Below are 21,813 nucleotides of genomic sequence, written 5' to 3' on the forward strand. Positions count from 1 at the left end.
TGACACACGAGAGGCTGATAAGCTGCAGCTGCAGCTGCATATTACCACTCCACTCCCCACACACACCCACTCATTCCAGCAAACAAGATGGCACTGGTTGCGATGGCACGTTCCTATCCCGTTAATGGATCGGCTGGGCCAAAAAATACCTAAGGGGGGTGGACACCAATATGACCCATGGCACTAAGTTCACAGTGGGTAGTCACCGGCGTGTGCAGCCCCATGGCTGCCTTTCCAGCTGCAGCAATGGTGTTCCGTGCCCAACCACCCCGACACCATGGCCTATCTCCTGGTCATCCCCGCTACTTCCTCCGGCCCTGGCAGAGGCCCCCTGGCCAGCGGCACAACTGTCAGCACACGATAGCGATGTTGAACACTTTTCATACCCCTTCTCTGTCCCTCAGCAAGCGCGGCACCTGTTTCCTGATTTATAAAAGCACAAGTGAAACTCGCCATTGGTAATTCTCCTTGTCAGAGATGCAGCATCGCGAGAGCCCCGGAGAATACCGGGTCGGGCTCGTTAATGAAAAGCCAACGGCATTTACTGTATGTTCGGAGTAGAACGCATTGATGCCGCTGTTGAGGTACTGGACCATGGCATTCTGTCGGATGCCTGGTACCGGCCATGATTTTCACCACGCAATTCTGCGCCCAATTGCGTTTTTCCGATTCCGGCGCCGGCCGACGGAGAATCCTCCCCCCCCCCCCCCCCCCCCCCCCACTCCATGAATTCCATTGTTCTACACACTCTGGGAACAGAATGTTATGCTCCCCACACCAGCGGGTGTTTAGGGGACGGAGGAGCGTGAAATTGAAGGAATGTGTATGATTGGATTCCCCTCTGACTGGACTTTATAAAATGTAAAAAACCTTAAAACCCATGGACACAAACCCCATAAATAAAAGTCAAACCTCAGCGCAAAATACACAGACGCTGGCTATACTGTAAGGGGCTCATTTCAAACATTCCAACGACAGTAGAACCAATAATATTAAGGAACCAGAAATCCGGACATTATTACAACAGTGGCACAAGATAGCTGCCATCAGATAACCCAATTAAGAAGCTGAGGGGGCCACTGTGACTACCAAATGGCCCAGACCACAGCCATCTCACAGCATTCACGGCAGTCAAGAAAGTGAGAGGCTTCTGCATGCATATCAGCTTTGGAGGCAGCAATAACTCACCTTAATAGAAATCACATCAGCACTGAAAGCGTCTGTCTGGCTCAAGGTAGGTCATTGACTAAAAAGGTTGAAAGGGGCTAAGCAGATAATCCAGCAGGATGACTACAGGAAATATGTTTATGCTTTTCCAATAAGAATCATCATGAAAAGGACAAAATCGTCGGGCAGCACGATGGCACAGTGGTTTTCCTCTGGGTCCCCGCCCACACTGACCACACAACAATGTTACACCGGAGTTTTCCAGCATGAATTGGCTGCATGGCACTCAGAGTCACTCCTCCGACGGCGGGAAGCAAGATCCTTGACAGCCGACAAAATCAGCCCTAGACATTATTGTGAATTAAAGTTAATGTTTATATCATAACTGCTGCTCTACAGAATAAATATTACATGGGAAGTATGAGTTATATTTGCAATGTAACTTTTGGACGTGTTGTGTTATGCTTCACGGAGCATGAGCTGCTTCCTTGATGAATACTCTGACTGAGGAAGGTTCGGACTTGGAGATAGATTTAACACATTTATTGAACAGTTAACAATTCTCCTACTTGGGTTCAACTCTCCTGCTAGTCTATCTATAGTCACTCAATCTGACTAACCAGTCTGCTCTAATCCATGCGGTGGGTGTGATGCTTCCTGATCTGCCCCTGTGTCTCTGATTGTCACCTATGGAAAGAGAAAGCATGTGTGCCCTGTCCTTTTATATGGGTTGCCCCCTTGTGGTAGTGTCACCTCTGGGTGTGTCTTGAATGCCCATTGGTTGTGTCCTTTTTTACTAGCCTATTGGTTGAATGTCTGTGTGTCATGATGTCTCTGGTGCTCCCTCTAGTGTTTACTTAGTTCTAGTGCATTAACCCCTTGTCTATTTCCAGTGATGCATATCACCACAGGACGGATGCATAAAAATGAAGTAAGGGTCTCTGGGCTATAATGGGAAACGGGAAATGTGAATCAAGCTCACTTACTCCAGCATATCACTGGACAGTGATAGTGATGGAAAGCCAGTCTGTGAAAGGGGAAAACTGGCTCGGTCACAGGAAATATTGACATGTGCCAACAGTGTCATAGATGCAGCCTCATTCATTGCTCTTTCTGATATAATTTTACATTTTAAACTCCCATTATTATAGAAAAATAATCTCCAGTTCCACATTTTAAATCATCTGTGGAATAGCATTGGAAGGAATACCACAAGAAAACCTATCCATGAGTTAGCTTTATTGAATTTTTATGTATTACTTATTTCATTAGAAGTTAATGCCCTCAAATTATGCTGTGAGATATGAGCAGAAGAATGTTCAATAAGTCTGTCTCATAACTGATTTAAAATAAATGGACTTGTGCCTCCAGCATCGCTAATTTTGCACATTGCAGCTTTTCCATGGCATTGTGCCTAACATTAAAATCAATGGGCAGATAATTGGTGGAGTTGTAAGTTGGGCATTCCGACACTGGATTCTCCGATTTCCAGGCCATGTCCGGAGGATCCGTGGCATTTTACGTCAAAAATATCGGCGCCATCCCAGCACCGATCCTCCGACGAGTGAGGGGCGAGCAGCCACGCCACGTAAAATACACGGTCTCCATGACAAAAACAGCCGGAGAATTGCTGGGTCCATGGCCATGCATGTGCACGGTGACGGCCTGCAGCGGTCGCGCGTACAACGTGGCGCCGGCTCGCGTGGACCTGACCTACCAGCTAGTGCCCCTCTGGACACCCGCTGAACACCCCCTGGCCACCCCCACCAGTCCCCCAAGTCCTCACAGAAGCCCCTCGGCCAGCAGCATGGCTCCCGCCCGACTATGGTGGCGCTGGACACAGTTCGCAGCCGCCACGCCAGGTTCCCGACCGCTGAGAGCACACGGCCCCCCCCCCCAATGCGGTCGGGAACTCAGCCCATCGGGGGTGGAGCATCGGAGGAGGGTCTCAAGTGATATCCTGGGGTATTGCGCGGCCCGCCCAAGGGCAAGGCCCACAGTAGCCCCTACGAGAGGGCGCCGGATAAGGGTTGTGAAGCGTACTGCTGGCATGGCAGCGCCAGCAGACAGTACCCCTGGCAGCAGGAATGGGTGCCAGGATAATAGATCCCCATGGCACTAGGCACTGATGAGGCCAGTGGTGCTGGGATGGGGGGGGGGGGGCATACGGGGGCAGAGTCCACAGTGCCAACTGGGGCCACTGTGTAGTCCAGCGGACCTGGTTGTGGATGGGGGTACGCACCATGCTGACATGTCAACCTTTCACCCCCTGCAGCCAATGTATATTGGAATCCAACGAGCAATGGTGGTCTTTTCCCAGTCGCTGCAGCCATCGGGGATGTACGGCAGCAGCCCAAGCTGGAATTGCTCGAGGAGGAGGGAGCCGAGGCAGCAGTGCCTGCCCAGAGGGACAGAAGGTAGCTGCTGAGGTGGAGAGCCAGCCACCCAACAGGCCGAGGAGGAAGTGCAAAGGAGACGCGGCATGATGCCTCGTGTGTACCAGCACTGCTTATCATTCAGGGACCTGCCGGACTGGGCAAGCTGCCAAAGTATCCGGCTGAGCAGGAGAAGCGGGGAGGACACCTGCTCCTGGTAGGCATCAAGGTGATGGTCACCCCTCAACGGGGTCCTTCCAGGTGCCAAGTGTGATCCTGTCTGGAATCTCACAGGGGTGTTGAGATGGGGGTGGGACACTTGGTCAGTGAGTTCTGGGTGAACCCCATGGCAAGTGGCCAATCCCTATCCCCAATGTCCACCCATTCCAGCTCCTGCCCCATGCCTCCTTTGCAGCCAGCCCAGACCAGCCAACTCCTCACACCCTTCTGGCAGAGAACCAAGGTAGTTTGTAACATTATGCACAGGTGTCTAATGTGAAAACATATATATGGATTTGTGCCCTAGCCCCTGTCACTAAACTGTGCCTGCAACTGTGCCAACTTAACTGGTGTCTACTTTTCTGGCCTTACGGGCCCAAATGCTACATAGGTACATAGATACATAGAACATACAGTGCAGAAGGAGGCCATTCGGCCCATCGAGTCTGCACCGACCCACTTAAGCCCTCACTTCCACCATATCCCCATAACCCTCTAACCCCACCTAATCCTTTTTGGACACTAAGAGCAATTTAGCATGGCCAATCCACCTAACCTTTGGACTGTGGGAGGAAACCGGAGCACCCGGAGGAAACCCACTCAAATAAGGGGAGAGCATGCAGACTCCGCACAGACAGTGACCCAGCGGGGAATTGAACCTGGGACCCTGGCGCTGTGAAGCTACAGTGCCAGCCACGTGTGCTACCTTGCTGCCCACATCTTGATGGATCCCCAGTCAGCACATCAGGAGTGCAGACGGCCTGCTGTTATTCCCGCCCTGCACCCTGGGTTCTCTTTGGCGGCCGTCTTCTCGGGCGACCGGACCTGGGTCGGCCTGGCTGCTGCTTGGGTGTCCCAGGTGACATGGGGCTGCCCTGTTCTGCTCGCGGTCCACCAGATGCACCAGGGGCTGGAGGGGGGAGTCCGAGACGCTGCGTGTTCCGGCCCCTCCCTGTTGGAGTCACTGGCATGAACAGCACCTCCTCCTCCCTCGGGCTGTCTGATGGCCCCCGGGCTACTCCATTGGACAGCGGTGCGAGTGGAGCTAACCCCTGAGTCCCCTCGCCACCAGTCCTAGAGGTCCGCTCTGGTCTCAGCCAGAGTCTGCAGGTTACTAGTGTGTGGGACAGGGTTGGTGCCAGGGGCACAGTGTTGCCTACTCACCCTGGCCGCCCTGAGGAAGTCGCACAGTTTCTTATGGCACTCCTAGCTGGTCCGGATGGCATTGTTGATGGCGCTTACAGCCTCTGCCACCTGTGCTGAAGCATGACAAACGGCAGTGGCTGGCACCCTGCTTCCTGGGCCAGGATACAGGGTCGCCTGCCTCTCCTCCACGGTGTCCAGCAGGGTCTCAAGTTCGGGGTCCGTAAAACGGTGGCGCTCTCCTCACTGTCATCTTGTTGGCTGGGATAGTGTGTGTGGGGAGCGAAGTGTGTACGGCTGCAGCTTGTCAGCTTCCTGAGTGCCAATTGCGAATCCCATACCGTTTCTCATTGCAATCGATTGTGTTCTACATGGTGCTGACGCTAGCCCCTTAACAGTCATTGAATCGGTCCAGGAGCGGCGGCAGTTTTGCTGTCCTAAAACACCACAAATCCTGCCCCAGCATCAACACTTAGCCTCAGTAACGGAGAACTCCGCTGTAGCTCTCTAATGGACAGTTGAATTTTGAATGCTAAATTGATGGCTATGGAAAGCAATTTTCTGAGTTGTGTCTCACTAATGACAACGAATCAATGAAGTTAATCCTCAGAAATAGATTTAAACATGAAATAGTTTTAAACTTGACTGGCAGATACCTTGAAAATCAACTGCAACATATTCTGTTCACCTCTGCAAATACATTTTAGAGAACTGCATGTGCCTGTTCAGAAATAGAGTTTCAACAATTTCTAAATTTCGTTTAACTTTAAACTGAATTGGTATTTCTGTATTTGTGTTCTCAGAAAGGGTTATTAATTTCAGTTTTGTGTCAAACAAAGGTGTCTAAAGTCTGTAGTTTAGTTTTACTTTAAACTTTGCCTGAAATGTAATTTAGGAATTATGTTGTAAAATCAATTACAGGGGTTAAAAGAAATTAAGCTGATCTGCGCAACCGAGGGCCCACAATGTAAAACAGAAGTATTTGAGTTTAGTTGTAACTAGGTAACTGCCAGGTACAGGCAGAGCAATATAGAGGGACAGACAGCAGAAGCTAAAAATTGAAAGTCCAGGAACCATGGAATAAAAAAAAAAGAGGAAAGTCTCAGAAAGACTGAAGTCAAAGGGACAAAGAACTGGAATCTGAATAAGGTACTGCTCACTGAATTCAGGAGCAGAGAGAGAGAAGCTCCGAGTAAAAGACACGGGGCTGGATTCTCCACCCCGCCGCGCCATATTTCTGCCCTGACCCGCCGGTGGGATTCTCTGTGATGCTGGCCAGTCAATGGGGTTTCCCATTGCGGGGCTGCCCCACGTCATTGGGAAAATCACGGCAGTGGAGTATCCCGCCCAGGGTTACAAAGTACAGACCTGGAGAAGTCGGCTAGTGAGTAGCCAGACATCCATGATGTTCCTAAGGTTGGTGACACTTAATGCAGCCTGTGAAGCAGTGATATTCTGTTGACATGGCTGGGTATTTGAGAGACTGTGTGGAAGCTTGAATGCACATGTAGTGGAACAATGAAAGGAGAGGTTAATGTCCTGGGTATGGATCCTGGGTGAATGCACCAGAGAGAAAATGTTGTTTGGAAGAAGATTCCAAAACGTGTTCTTTAAGAGTAGATTTTGGAAACCCTCATGTGAAAGCCAGAGTTCCAGACCAGTTGGCTCACAATGTGTTCAACATCCGGATGGGGTGGGGATTTGATGAGAAACCCTATTGGGTGGCATCTGTCATTTCATTTCACAAAATGGTGTATCTGGCCACATTCCCCTGATTGGTTTACATGGACTGTGTACTTACGGGGAACATTAGTGCATAAGATACATTTTGTAACTTGTATGATCCTTGCAAATCTATGCATATCTGTAAAGGAATAGCTCTGATGAAGGAATGGTGGATTATCATTAGTCTTTTCTTGTTTAAGAAATGTTTCTTTTAATTTAAATTTATTCTGCAATCTTGTGATCTTATTTATCCATGTTTCTAAACAAAATTTAGTTATGATCTATCGAGCCAGGGTTCAAGCCAGACTGTCCAGTAGTAACATTAGCTGTCATCGTAGCAACCTATGTAACTGCAATTGATAATTTATGCGGCAAATCATTTTACTCGTTTCACTTATCTGAATTATTGTTTTCCTTAAAATGGGATGCATTTCCATACAATAAAGCATTTAGCCCATCACTTGCTACAGTGGAAATGAGAATGTACTGATTACTATGCCATTGATTTCTTTCTTGAAATATTTATAATATATATTCTGTGACTGCAGAATACTTACATTTTCAACAAAGCTTTTTCTTTGTTGTGATCATAGTCAGGCAGCTGAAGGTTGAAGATTCGATCCATTAAAACTAATGCGTACTTTGTGAAGTTCAACTTTGCACTGGACTCTCTCACAACTGAATCGAACGAATGAGGATCAAGTAAAACCGTTATAAATCGTCCCGCTATTTGGACCTAAGTAGGGAAAAAAGATCAATAGCTGTGTCATAGAGTTCCCCAAAATGAAACCCACACAGTTCCCTCTTGTAATTTTTGGTTTTCTTAACTTATTGGAGGTTAGATCAGACAGCAAAGTTGTTTTAAAAATTTGTTTTCTACACACAGACTTTTGCTTCCCAAGAAACAAGAGATGCATATGAATCCGTTTGAGATGATTCAAGAGTTCAAATTGTTCGAGAATCATGAAAATTTATTTATTTAGAATTTGTCATGATAATTAATTTTCAGCACATTGGAACTTCAAATAGTCCATTCTATCCTGTTAATATTACTCTAAAATTGCAATAATTAAAATTTTGTGGCACTTACTATTTGAATGTTTTCAGAGTATCTACCCTTTCTTTCCAGTCCTTTTTCTTAATTTCTAACTGAGAAAATATTGTCACAAGTAGACTTACATTAACACTGCAATAAAGTTACTGTGAAATGTCCCTAGTAGCCACACTCCAGCGCCTGTTCGGGTACACAGAGGGAGAATTTAGAATATCCAATTCACCTAACATCTTCAGGACTTGTGGGAGGAAACTGGAGCACCCGGAGGAAACCCACGCAGACATGGGGAGAACGTGCAGACTCCGCACAGACAGTGACCCAAGCCAGGAAACGAACCAGGGTACCTGGAGCTGTGAAATAACAGTGCTAACCACTGTGCTACCGTGCCGCCCTGGTCTATTAGTTCTTTACACCTCCACCTCGTTAAATAGTCCATTCACAACAGGTTCCCGATGCACAGGTGTGCATAGCCCCCAAGGAGGACAGGGTCATGCCCGGGTAGTACCCAGTCACTGCCCATGGCACTGGAGGGTAACAGAGATTCTACGTTTTTGAAGTATGTTTTATGTTGTATAGTTGCTCTGTTTCCACTGGACAGGCTAGGATATAATTAAAATCCCAATGCAAACTGGGATGCACATTACAGGGCAGGATTATCCGACCCCCATGCCGGGCCAGAGAATTTCCGGGGGGGTGGCATGAATCCCGCCCCCGCCGGCTGCTGAATTCTGCAGTGCAGGAATCGCACCACGCTGGTCGGCAGTCGCTGCCAGCGGCCCCCCCAGTGATTCTCCGACCCGCGATGGTCTGAGCGGCCGCCCGTTTTAGGCCGGTCCTGCTGCCGTAAATTAGACCTGCTACTTACCGGCGGGACCTGACTCTGCGGCGGCCTCCAGCGTCCTCGGGGGGCACAGGGGGATCTGGCCTTGGGGGTGCCCCCACGGTTGCCTGGCCCGCGATCGGGGCCCACCGATCCGCGGGCAGGTCTGTGCACTCTTTCCCTCCGCACCGGCTGCTGTGGAACTCCGGCATGGCCGGTGCGGAGACGAACCCCCCTCGCTTGCGCTGGGATGATACCAGCACACGCTGGTGCTCCCGCGCATGTGCCAGCTCGCGCCGGCCAGCAGAGGCCCTTCAGCACCGGTTGGCACGGCGCCAAGCCCCTTCTGCGCCGGTTGGCACGGCGCCAGCCCCACTGCCGCCCATCTAGCCCCTGAAGGTACGGAGGATTCGGCACTTTCCAGGTGGCCCGACGCCGGAGTGGTTCATGCCATTCCTCAGTGCCGGGACTGCCACCTCCGCCGGGTAGGGGAGAATCTCGCCCCATAATTTGTTGAAACTTCAATCTGTGAACTCTCTCCTCCATCTTCACCCCATTTGTATTTCTATCTATTAATTTCATTTCTTCCACACCACTTTCCATCTTGTTTTTCACTTACCACCATCTCCCCTCTCCCTACACCACATTAATAGGGCCATCTGTTCCTGTTCCAGGTTGTCCTTTGACACACTGTGTACATTTGTTCTGATCTATTAAGTTCCACTACCTGCACCCTTCTTAGCCATGATAACCACCATTTATATTCCCTTTGTCTTTTAGTCCATCTCTCTCTAACCTCCATCTGTCACTGGCCCTCAATCCGACCCCATTGCTCCGCCACCGACTGCAGCATAAATATGATTCTGGGCGGGATTCTCTCAGTTCAGGTCGGGCCGGAGAATAGCCGGGATGGACGTGAATCACGTGACACCTCCCTGACGCTGGTCCGCCAATTCTACGGAGTGCGGAGAAATGGCTCCATTGGCGTCGGCACGGTCGGCGCAGCGCCGATTGGGGGCCAGTCTAGGCAGACCACACCTGCGGCGATTCTCCGCCGGGATGGGCCGAGCGGCCATACAAAAACTTTAAGTCCCACCGGCGCCGTCCACGTGTGGTCTTATCCGGCGGGACCTCGGCGTGCATGCATGCGGGGACGGCCTGGTGGGGGATGGGTCCGACCCCGAGGGGGGGGCTTCCGTCGTGGCCTGGCCCGCGATCGGGGCCTACCGATCGGCGGGCCGTCCTCTCGGGCTGGGGGCTCTTGTGCTCCGTGCCGGCTCCTGTAGCCCTACGCCATGTTGCGTTGGGGCCGGCGCAGAGAAGGGAGCAACTGCGCATGCGCGCAATCGCACCGGTCCCACTGCGCAAGCGCAGACCCGCGGTGCCCCCTGATGTCGGCAGCTGAAGCAACGTGGGTTACTCCAGTGCCGTGCTGGCCTCCTATAGGGGTCAGAATCTCTGCTCCTGAGGGCATGTTGACGCCGTCGTGAAACGCGACGGTGTTTATGGCGGCGTCGACATTTAGCTTCAGGATCAGAGAATCCCACCCCCTATTTCCAGTTCTGTCTAGCTCTGACGTGGAGTCACCCAGCCTCGAAACATGATTTCTATTCTGTCTCCACAGATGCTGGTGAGATTTTTCAGCATTTCATTTTTTTGTTTAAAATTAATCCCATTGTTTACTGGGAGTTTACAGATACAAATATTTTACAATCATCAAAATAATTGATCAGTGACATTTTTCATGCATTCTTTCTTTCGCAAATGTTTCATTCTCTTTTTATTGAAAAACATTTTATTGAAGGCACTTTAAATATGCATTAATCACAAAAATTCAAAAGCCAACCATGTCAACAGGTAACAAAGTCCACCCTCCCTGCACCTCCCCTAACTAACACCCCCCCCCCCCCCCAACTCAGCTTGCTACCATTCATAGAACACATTCATAGAATTTACAGTGAAGAAGGAGGCCATTCGGCCCATCGAGTCTGCACTGGTTCTTGGAAAGAGCACCCTACCCAAGGTCCACACCTCCACCCTATCCCCATAACCCAGTAACCCCACCCAACACTAAGGGCAATTTTGGACACTAAGGGCAATTTATCATGGCCAATCCATCTAACCTGCACATCTTTGGGCTGTGGGAGGAAACCGGAGCACCCGGAGGAAACCCACGCACACACGGGGAGAATGTGCAGACTCCGCACAGTGACCCAAGCCGGGAATCGAACCTGGGACTATGGAGCTGTGAAGCAATTGTACTAACCCACAATGCTACCGTGCTGCCCAAGACCACCCGCCTCCCTTTGCAATCTTTTTGCCCCCCACCCGAAAAGTAAAACATAACTGGCCCCCACACCACCCGCTGATGACTCAATACCCCTTAACAAAGTCTATAAACAGCTTCCACCTCATGGTGAACCCCTCCTCTGCTCCCAAATGCCGAACTTGATATTTTCCAAATGCAGGAACTCTGCCAAATCGCTCACCCATACCCCTACCTTCGGTGGTTCCGCCACACAACAAAACCCGTCTCTGGACTATCAGGGAGGCAAAGGCCAAATTAGGAGTTGGATCGGTGATCCTGGAAGTGGTGTGGAGGTGGCTGCGTGGACAGCCTGCCTTGCTGCTCTGGAATGGTATCAAACTTAAAACAAAAGAAAAACAGAACAGCCTGCGAGCCCTCATCCCTCACACCCTCTCATCCCCACACACTACCCATACCCCACGCATGCCAACCAATGACCCATCCCCCCCAATTGCCTCTCATATCCTCCATGCCAACCTATGCCTCCAACACATCCTTCATGGTGCTTTTTCGCCACTATGTCACTTCATGCCAACCCATGACCTTACAACTACCCTATCGAACCATACTCTATTCCCATTCGGGTAGTTTGGGGCCTCAGTGACAAGGCCACAGTTAGTTCATGTTTCTTGCACTGAGGAGCTCCGCTCGCCAGAACTCCTCAATGGTGAGTGATAGGGTGCTATCAGGGGTCTGGGTCGGGGAGGGGAAGATCTCGGACATCTATAAGATTATGCAGGAGGTGGAGGAGGTACCAGTAGAGGAGCTGAAAGATAAGTGGGAGTTAGAGCTGGGGGAACAGATAGAGGACGGGACATGGGCAGACGCCCTGGAGAGGGTTAACTCGTCGTCGTCATGTGCGAGACTAAGTCTCATTCAATTTAAGGTACTGCATAGAGCCCACATGACGGGGACAAGGATGAGTCGGTTTTTCGGGGGTGAAGACAGGTGTATTAGATGTTCGGGAAGCCCTGCGAATCATGCACATATGTTTTGGGCATGTCCGGCACTGGAGGAGTTCTGGAAGGGGGTGGCAGGGACGGTGTCGAGAGTGGTGGGGTCCAGGGTCAAGCCAGGATGGGGACTTGCGATCTTCGGGGTTGGGGTGGAACCGGGGGTACAGGAGGCGAGGGAGGCTGGAATATTAGCCTTTGCGTCCTTGGTGGCTCGGAGGAGGATCCTGATTCAGTGGAGGGACGAAAGGCCTCCGAGTGTTAACACCTGGTTAAACGACATGGCAAACTTCATCCAATTGGAAAGGATCAAATTCGCCCTGAGAGGGTCGGTGCAGGGGTTTTCCAGGCGATGGCAACCCTTCCTAGACCTCTTGGATCAGAGATAGAAACTGAGGCCATGACAGCAGCAACCCGGGAGGGGAGGGGAGGGCGGGAGGGGGGGAGGGGGGGGGGGAGGGGGGACAACGACGAAGGAAGTACGGTAGCGGCGGTGGCACGGGCAAGGCCTGCCCGAGGACGCTGCTAGAAATGATAAGTTGGTCTGACTGTCGGTTCGCCGGCGGGGGGGGGGGGGGGAGACGCGCGGGTAGGGGGGGGGGGGGATTCTTTTTCTTTTTCTTGTTAAGTAGGGGGGTTTGACTTTGTTTTGTTATAATTTAAATGTAAATGTAGGGGGGGTTAAAATGTTTGTATTTTGAAAAATTCAATAAAAATTATTTAAAAAAAAAAAAAAAAGAACTCCTCAATGCAGGAGGAGATCAGGAAGCCATTCTTACATGGCATCCCAATCTCTGAACCCTTACGTGACTCAAAGCCCCAATTCACCTCAAAGTGGTCCTCAGCACCATATCCACACAGGGCACCCTGGGCCCAGTCCCCATCATGGGACAAATGCCAGCTGGCAGTGCCACCTGGACACCTTGGCATTGCCAAACTAGAACCCAGGTGGCAAAGTACCCAGATGGTACCAGCAGTGCTAAGATGCCAACTTGCCAGAGGCCAAGCATCTGGGCACCTCCAAAACCCTGGGAGACTCCCACGAGTGCTATTCTGTCAGGTCATTGTTTGTGGAGACCAGCACTGAACGGCGCTCACCCACCCAAGGTCTGCAAGGCAAAGGGCTTAGATCCCAAACCCTTGGGTAAATCATGGGAGTACATATTAGAGTGAGACTAGCTGTCTCACTCTAACAGGCAGATTTGCTAAAAAGTGATCTGCTCACAACGGGCAGGATTCAAATCACGATGTCTCGTGAGAACACGTTAGATCTCGCGAGCTCTGGACAGCCGGATAGATCCTGGAAGAGGGATCTCCCGGCATCTACCGGCTTGCTGCGTTTTGGGTGTAACACGGACGGTGGATCACGCCCAAAGTGTGGGTGAATATCGGTCTGGATCTTCCTGTTAAACTCGCCCAAAATGACTCTTTTTTTTGGGTGAATCGCGCCCACAAAGTGAAATTAAAGCCCTGTTTCTGGGAAGAAACATTCCAGTTTTCAGTCAGAATCTGTATTATGCCATTTTTTATAAAAGTTCCATCCCTTTTCACCATTCTTGTTACTTTCCTGTATTAAGTTTTAGTAACACTAGATGGCAGTGAAAGTTCGCATTTTGCATTTTCTGTGCAGACCTGCCTTGAAGAACCTTCTTTAAGACTGAGCTTTAACATGAACAACATTATACATAACTAACGTTTAACAACTGCTTCAGTGACCATGATAGCAAAAATAACTTTCCAATTGATCTACCTTGCTGGGCAGGGTAATACATTTTAACACATTCCCTTTCATACAAGTTCAAATTGGAAACACAATGGGGTGAATTCTCTGACTCTCCAGCCGCGTGTTCCTCGGTGACGGGCCGACGTCGGCAGCGGGAATCTCCATTGGGATTTCCCATTGTGGCCACCCCACGCCACTGGGAAACCCCACGGACAGGGGTGCGCTGCCGGCAGAACAGAGGATCCCGCTAGCGGAGAAATCACCCCAATGTCTTTGATTTGCCAATCCCGCTGCAGTGAATGGAGATTTGGCCGAGCGCCAAGTCCTCTGTCCTTGCTGGCAGCAGGCACCAGGCAGACTCACAGCGGAGAATCCTGCCCAATAACAAGAACAGATCAGCTGATGAAAGTCATAATAATTTTCTTCACATTAGAATGGTTTGGGAATAAATGTTTTTACAATTTTATTTTCAATTTATTCTGCGTACTGCGGTATGACATTGTTCTATTCTTCAGTAAAGAATTTAGGCAATGTAACCAAGATTAGCTAAATTAGACATCAGCTCTACTGTGGGTAGAGCAACAACAAGCTGATCCAAGAGCAACATTAAATGGAAACAAGTATTTTTGGAAGTTTGCAGATATGGTTCAGTATCAAAGTTAAAGAGTTCTTACCGTGAAGATGTCCCCATATTTTTTCTTCATTTTTATTAAGAATTTGGCACTATCCTTGCCAAATTCAAAGGCATGCCCCAGCCATGGGATGGTACCTTTATCTAGAGGTGGTTCATTTGATAACCTAAAGGAACAATTAAAACATGAATTCTAAGTTCATTCTTATTATTACTACCGCTATTACTTTAATGGATATGAAAACATGTATGCCTCAATCAAAACATTCACATAAGCGGGTTAAAACCTGGATTAAAGCACACAGAGGAGCCTCATATTCAGAAGGGGAAGATTCAACCTCATCACCTCCTTGAATTCTTTATGAGGTGTGACACCTCAAGGGGATTGTGGTAAATTCAACCAACTTAGACTTTTGGATGGCAAAGTTTCACTCACAATACTATTATCAAATTTGTGGGTTAATCTATTTGAGATTGGCTAAAGGGTAGAAAGGTCGTTAGGAATTCCATTGTGGTCAATCTGCATTGAGGGATGATGGGAAAGTACGGAGTGGTTTTGTCCTTAAGTTTGGTGTTTCTGGTTTACATCAACCACCGAGATTATCCATGCCGGTTCATGGTGGGGGTCATGGTGGGCGAGAGCAGAAAACCTCACAAGATGAGCAAACATTGGTTTTAAGGTGTTGTAAAACCAGGTCACAATTGTGTGCACAAGCTGTCAATGGCAGGCCGTGTTTCCCACCATCACATTGGGAACATCATTTCAATATATTTTTATCTCATTGTAAGGATTCCTTGCTGAAATCATCCCCGCACTGGATCAGCCGGACATGTTGGTATGCAATTAGAACAACATGTTTTAAGAAAGGTGGTGGCATAATGGTATTGTCACTGGACTAGTAATCCAGACACCCAAGATAATGATCTGGGGACCCAGGTCCGAATCCCACCACGACAGGTGATGAAATTTGAACTCAATAGCATTTCTGGAATTAAAAGTCGAATGATGACCAAGAATCGAGTATCGTAAAGGCCCATCTGGTTCACTAATGTCCTTTAAGGAGGGAAATCTGCCGTCCTTACATGTGACTCCAGACCCATAGCAATATGGTTGACTCTTAACTGCCCCCTCAAGGGCAATTAGGCAATTAGGGATGGGCAATAAATGCTGACACAGCCAGAGGCGCCCATGTCCCATGAACGAACAAACACAAAAGTAGGGCATAAACGACGTGCATTATATGTGTGTTAAACTTAGCCCTGCTGCCTCACGGCACCGAGGTCCCAGGTTCAATCCCGGCTCTGGGTCACTGTCCATGTGGAATTTGCACATTCTCCCCGTGTTTGCGGGGTTTCGCCCCCACAACCCAAAGATGTGCAGGGTAGGTGGATTGGCCACGCTAAATTGCCCCTTAATTGGAAAAAATTGAATTGGGTACTCTAAATTTAAAATATATATATATATATATGTGATAAACATTCATGTTGTTGCTCTACTCAATAATTCAGTTCTTAAACAGTTAAAAGGTTGAAGCTCGTAGAGCAATCATGCAAAAACTGATCATTCCAGTTGAGGTAAATTGGATTGGATTTGTTTATTGTCACGTGTACCGAGGTACAGTGAAAAGTATTTTTCTGCAAGCAGCTCAACAGATCATTCAGTACATGGGAAAAAAAGGGAATTAAACAAAATTCAAGAAAAGACAAGAAAATACATAATAGGGCAACACAAGATATACAATGTAACTACATAAGCATTGGAATTGGTTGAAGCATACAGGGTGTAGTGTTAATGAGGTCAGTCAATAAGAGGGTCATTCAGGAGTCTGGTGACAGTGGGGAAGAAGCTGTTTTTGAGTCTGTTTGTGCGTGTTCTCAGACTTCTGTATCTCCTGCCCGATGGCAGAAGTTGGAAAAGTGAGTAAGCTGGGTGGGAGGGATCCTTGATTATGCTTCCCGCTTTCCCCCGGCAACGGGAGCTGTAGATGGAATCCATGGATGGGAGGCAGGTTCGTGTGATGGACTGGGCGGTATTCACGACTCTCTGAAGTTCCTTGCAGTTCTGGGCTGAGCAGTTGCCATACCAGGCTGTGATGCAGCCCGATAGGATGCTTTCTATGGTACATCTGTAAAAGTTGGTAAGGGTTAATGTGGACATGCCAAATTTCCTTAGTTTCCTGAGGAAGTATCGGCGCTGTTGTGCTTTCTTGGTGATAGCGTCGACGTGAGTGGACCAGGACAGATAAATGTTCAAAACCTAGTTAAATGTTAGGAAATGCAAATTTAATTGAGCAGGCCTACATTCCAAAATTATAGAGATAGCAGAGATTCTGTTAATGTATCCGAGAATTTTTGAAACAATTTAAGTTTGTTCCAATTTAGCTTTTCAAGTGGGAAAATAAGCTGCAGGATATTTCCACTGAGTGAATTCCAGTTGACTCAAATGGAAATGTAATGGAAAGAAATAAATGAAGTACAGCTGGAAACTTCCTTCTGACTATATTAGTAGATTCACAGTATTAACTGTGAATAAAAACTGCCCTATTTCCTTCCTGAGTGAGACTCGATCAAAAGCAGGGCCTTGAGCCCAGTCTGTATAGCAGCAATATAGCTGATTCCAACAGAGCATCTAACCTGCACCAGAGTCCTGGCTAATCGCATAACCAGCGCTGTAGATTGGACTTTAAACTAAATAGTGGGGGGGAGAGGGTTCAGCTGAATGGTGAATTAGAAAATCCAAGTTAAAGGAGAAGGTAAAAGGGCAAGTTAATGGGGAGTACTTTAAACGAGTTAAAGGGGCAAGGGCTCAGGAGAGGTGAGTAAAGTTTCCAGAACAAGTAATAGAACAGAAAATATAGACGGTGGCACAAATCGACCTTCGGGTAGAGCAAAAAGGGGGGAAAATATGAAAAGGCGGGTGGTCAATGCAGTGCTGAGGGTGTTGTACCTAAATGCGCTCAGGAGACAAAGGTAAATGAGCTTATTGCGCTAAATAGAATTGGCCGGTACGATGTTGTGGGCATCACAGAGACGTGGCTGCAAGGGGATCAGGGCTGGGGTCTAAATATACAAGGATATGTGTCCTATCGAAAGGACAGGCAGATGGGCAGAGGGGGCGTGGTTGCATTGTTAGGAACAAATAAATTTTAATTGATAGCAAGAAGCGATATAGAATCGGAGAACATTGAATCTCTGTGGGTAGAGTTGAGGAATCGCAAAGTTAAAAAGACCCTAATGGAAGTTATGTTCAGGTCCCTGAGCAGTAGTCAGGGGGTGGGATTCACCTATTTGGCAGCAGAGTGTCCACTCCGTCGGAAGCAGCGCCGCGTTTCACGACGGAGTGAATGGGCCACTGGGAGTACCGATTCTGGCCCCTACAGTGGGCCAGCACGGCGCTGGAATGGTTCATGCCACTCCAGACTCCCATTCCGGTGCAAACTGTGCACTGTACCAACCCGCGCATGCGCGGTGGCCTCCCTCAACGTGCCGGCCCCGACGTAACATGGCACGGGAGTTCAGGGGCTGGCACTTAAGAAAATAGGCCCGGGGAGTGAGAGGTCGGCCGCCGATCGGTGGGCCCCGATCGCGGACCAGGCCCCATCGGAGGCACCCCCCAGGGTCAGAGCCCACCTCCCCTCCCCCCCTCCACAGGCCGTCCCCCGACCCTGCGCGCAGAGTTCCCGCTGGCTGCGACCAGGTGTGGACGGCGCCGGCGGGACTCTGCCTTTTTAGAGTGGCCGCTCGGCCCATTCGGGCTGGAGAATTGGTGGCCCGGCCGCATAGAGCGTCCCGCAACCAGCGCTGCACCAAATGCGCCGGCGCCAATGGCGCCAATTCTCTGCTCTGAGGAGAATCGTGTGCCGGCGTCGGGGCGGCGTGGCATGGTTGCGGGGTTCTCTGGCCCAGCATGGGACAAGGAGAATCCCGCCCAGGCTGTTGGACTAGGATAATCCCGCCCAATGTACAAGGAATCTCTTGTGGTTTACCAAAGAAGTGGAATCTCTTGTGATTTACCAAAGAAGTGGAATCTCTTGTGATTTACCAAAGAAGTGGAATCTCTTGTGGTTTACCAAAGAAGTGGAATCTCTTGTTAAGAGGAAGAAGGAGGCCTATGTGAAGATGAGGCGTGAAGTTTCAGTTGGGGCACTTGATAGTTACAAGGAAGCGAGGAAGGATCTAAAGAGAGAGCTAAGACAAGCAAGGAGGGGACTTGAGAAGTCTTTGGCAGGTAGGATCAAGGAAAACCCAAAAGCTCTCTATAGGTATGTCAGGAATAAAAGAATGATTAGGGTAAGAGTAGGGCCAGTCAAGGACAGTGGTGGGAAGTTGTGTTTGGAGGCTGAGGAGATAAGCGAGATACTAAATGAATACTTTTCGTCAGTATTCACTCAGGAAAAAGATAATGTTGTGGAGGAGAATGCTGAGACCCAGGCTATTAGAATAGATGGCATTGAGGTGCATAGGGAAGAAGTGTTGGCAATTCTGGACAAGGTGAAAATAGATAAGTCCCCGGGGCCTGATGGGGTTTATCCTAGGATTCTCTGGGAAGCCAGGGAAGAGATTGCTGAGCCTTTGGCTTTGATTTTTATGTCATCATTGGCTACATGAATAGTGCCAGAGGACTGGAGGATAGCAAATGTGGTCCCTTTGTTCAAGAAGGGGAGTAGAGATAACCCCGGTAACTATAGGCCGGTGAGCCTCACGTCTGTTGTGGGTAAAGTCTTGGAGAGGATTATAAGAGATACGATTTATAATCATCTAGATAGGAATAATATGATTAGGGATAGTCAGCATGGTTTTGTGAAGGGTAGGTCATGCCTCACAAACCTTATCGAGTTCTTTGAGAAGGTGACTGAACAGGTAGACGAGGGTAGAACAGTTGATGTGGTGTATATGGATTTCAGTAAAGCGTTTGATAAGGTTCCCCACGGTCGTCTATTGCAGAAAATACGGAGGCTGGGGATTGAGGGTGATTTAGAGATGTGGATCAGAAATTGGCTAGTTGAAAGAAGACAGAGGGTGGTGGTGGATGGCAAATGTTCAGAATGGAGTTCAGTTACGAGTGGCGTACCACAAGGATCTGTTCTGGGGCCGTTGCTGTTTGTCATTTTTATAAATGACCTAGAGGAGGGCACAGAAGGTTGGGTGAGTAAATTTGCAGACGACACTAAAGTCGGTGGAGTTGTAGACAGTGTGGAAGGATGTTGCAGGTTACAGAGAGACATAGATAAGCTGCAGGGCTGGGCTGAGAGGTGGCAAATGGAGTTTAATGTAGAGAAGTGTGAGGTGATTCACTTTGGAAAGAATAACAGGAATGCGGAATATTTGGCTAATGGTAAAATTCTTAGCAGTGTGGATGAGCAGAGGGATCTCGGTGTCCATGTACATAGATCCCTGAAAGTTGCCACCCAGGTTGATAGGGTTGTGAAGAAGGCCTATGGTGTGTTGGCCTTTATTGGTAGAGGGATTGAGTTCCGGAGCCATGAGATCATGTTGCAGCTGTACAAAACTCTGGTACGGCCGCATTTGGAGTATTGCGTACAGTTCTGGTCGCCTCATTATAGGAAGGACATGGAAGCTTTGGAACGGGTGCAGAGGAGATTTACCAGGATGTTGCCTGGTATGGAGGGAAAATCTTATGAGGAAAGGCTGATGGACTTGAGGTTGTTTTCGTTAGAGAGAAGAAGGTTAAGAGGTGACTTAATAGAGGCATATAAAATGATCAGAGGGTTAGATAGGGTGGACAGCGAGAGCCCTCTCCCGCGGATGGAGGTGGCTAGCACGAGGGGACATAGCCTTAAATTGAGGGGTAATAGATATAGGACAGACGTCAGAGGTAGGTTTTGTACGCAAAGAGTGGTGAGGCCGTGGAATGCCCTACCTGCAACAGTAGTGAACTCGCCAACATTGAGGGCATTTAAAAGTTTATTGGATAAGCATATGGATGATAATGGCATAGTGTAGGTTAGATGGCCTTTAGTTTTTTACTTCCCATGTCGGTCAGGGCCGGCTCAAGGCACCGGCAACTCGGGCAGTCGCCCGGGGCGCCATGTGCTAGGGGGCGCCAGAGACTCGGGTCCCACGCATGCGCAGTTGGGCCGGTGCCAACCAACGCATGTGCGGTGGCCGCCCTCCCCCAGGCCGGCCCCCCCTCGGTCTGCCCCCCCCCCCCAGTCCGCCCCCCCCAGGGTCCTTCCCCCCGCCCCCCCTCGGGTCTGCCCTCCCCGCTCCCCCCTCGGGTCCCGCCCCCCCCTCTCGGCCCCCCCGCCCCCCAGGTCCGCCCCCCCCTCTCGGCCCCACCCCCCGGGTCCGTGCCCCCCATCTCGGCCCCCCCCTCTCGGCCCCGGCCCCCCTCCCCCCTCTCGGCCCCGGCCCCCCCCCCCCTTCTCGGCCCCGGCCGCCCCCCCCCTCTCGCACCCCCCCCCCCCCCCCCAAGGGCGCCGAAGTTCAGCTTGCCCGGGGCGCCAGCAACCCTAGGGCCGGCGCTGATGTCGGTGCAACATCGTGGGCCAAAGGGCCTGTACTGCGCTGTATCGTTCTATGTTCTATGTTGTGCAGAAAATAAATCAGGAGATAGAAAAGGCATATAAGAAAGGCAATATTACAATAATCACGGGGGACTGCAATATGTAGGTGGACTGGGAATATCAGGTTGGTGGTGGATCCCAAGAAAAGGAATTTGTGGAATGTCTATGAGGTGGTTCTTTTGGAGCAGCTTGCGACAGAGCCCACTTGGGAGCAGGCAATTCTGGATTGGTGATGTGTAATGAGGCAGAGCTGGAGCGGGATTCTCTAATTGCGTGGATGAGTGCCCACGCTGTCCTAAATGCCGTCGCGTTTTACGACGGCGTGAACGTGCCGACCCTATGACTAATTCTGGTTAACGCCGCTCCAGCTGCTGATCCCGGCCTGAAGTGGCCGCCGCGAGATCTGCGCATGCACAGTGGCACCGGCGCCAATGCGCGCATGCACAGTGGCTTCCTTCAACGCGTCGGCCCCAACTTAACATGGCGCAGGACTACAGGGGCTGGTGCGTAAGGAGACCCCCAGCCAGAGAGGCCGGCCCACCGATTGGTGGGCCCCGATCGTGGGCCAGGTCACATCGGAGGCCCCCCCCACCCCCGCCAGGTTCGGACCCCCCCCCCCCCTCCCCCAAGGACTATCCCCAACCCTTCCACGCTGAGGTCCCACCGACTGAGAGCAGGTGTGTACGGCACCGGCGGGACTCGCCGCTTTCACGACGGCCGCTCAGCCCATCCAAGGCTGAGAATCGGCGGGCTGGCCATGTATAGCGGCCCGTGACCATCGCCACGCCAACCACGCCGTGCTCCGCTCTGCAGAGTATCATGTGCCGACGTCGGAGCGGCGTGGGGCGATTCGCGCCGCTTACAGGGATTCTCCGGCCCGGCCCCGGGCTGAGAGAATCCCGCCCCTGATTAGGGAACTTAAGGTGAAGGAACCCTTAGGGAGCAGTGACCACAGTATGATAGAATTTACTCTACAGTTTCAGAAGGAGAAGCTGGAATCAGATGTAACTGTATTAGAATTAAATAAGGGTAACTACAAAGACATAAGGAAGGAGCTGTCCAGAGTTGATTGGAAGGGGAGCCCAGCAGGGAAGACAGTGCAACAGCAATGGCAGGAGTTTTGAGTGGGATTTTGGGAGGCACAACAGAAATTAATCCCAAGGAGGAG

General features: G+C 50.1%; 1 protein-coding gene across 1 annotated transcript in view; it reads right to left on the reverse strand.

Annotated features, from left to right (window-relative positions):
• The window catches only part of ptgis (prostaglandin I2 (prostacyclin) synthase), a 103,600-nt gene that overhangs the window by 50,545 nt on the left and 31,242 nt on the right, over window positions 1-21,813 (reverse strand). The window contains exons 2-3 of the mRNA XM_038803264.1: window positions 14,162-14,285; window positions 7,187-7,365 (exon numbers count right to left, since the gene is read on the reverse strand). Coding sequence (XP_038659192.1) covers window positions 7,187-7,365; window positions 14,162-14,285 — 303 coding nt within the window. The remainder of the gene's footprint in view (window positions 1-7,186; window positions 7,366-14,161; window positions 14,286-21,813) is intronic.

The sequence above is a fragment of the Scyliorhinus canicula genome, chromosome 7 (genome assembly GCF_902713615.1).
Source record: "Scyliorhinus canicula chromosome 7, sScyCan1.1, whole genome shotgun sequence".
Lineage (NCBI taxonomy): Eukaryota > Metazoa > Chordata > Chondrichthyes > Carcharhiniformes > Scyliorhinidae > Scyliorhinus > Scyliorhinus canicula.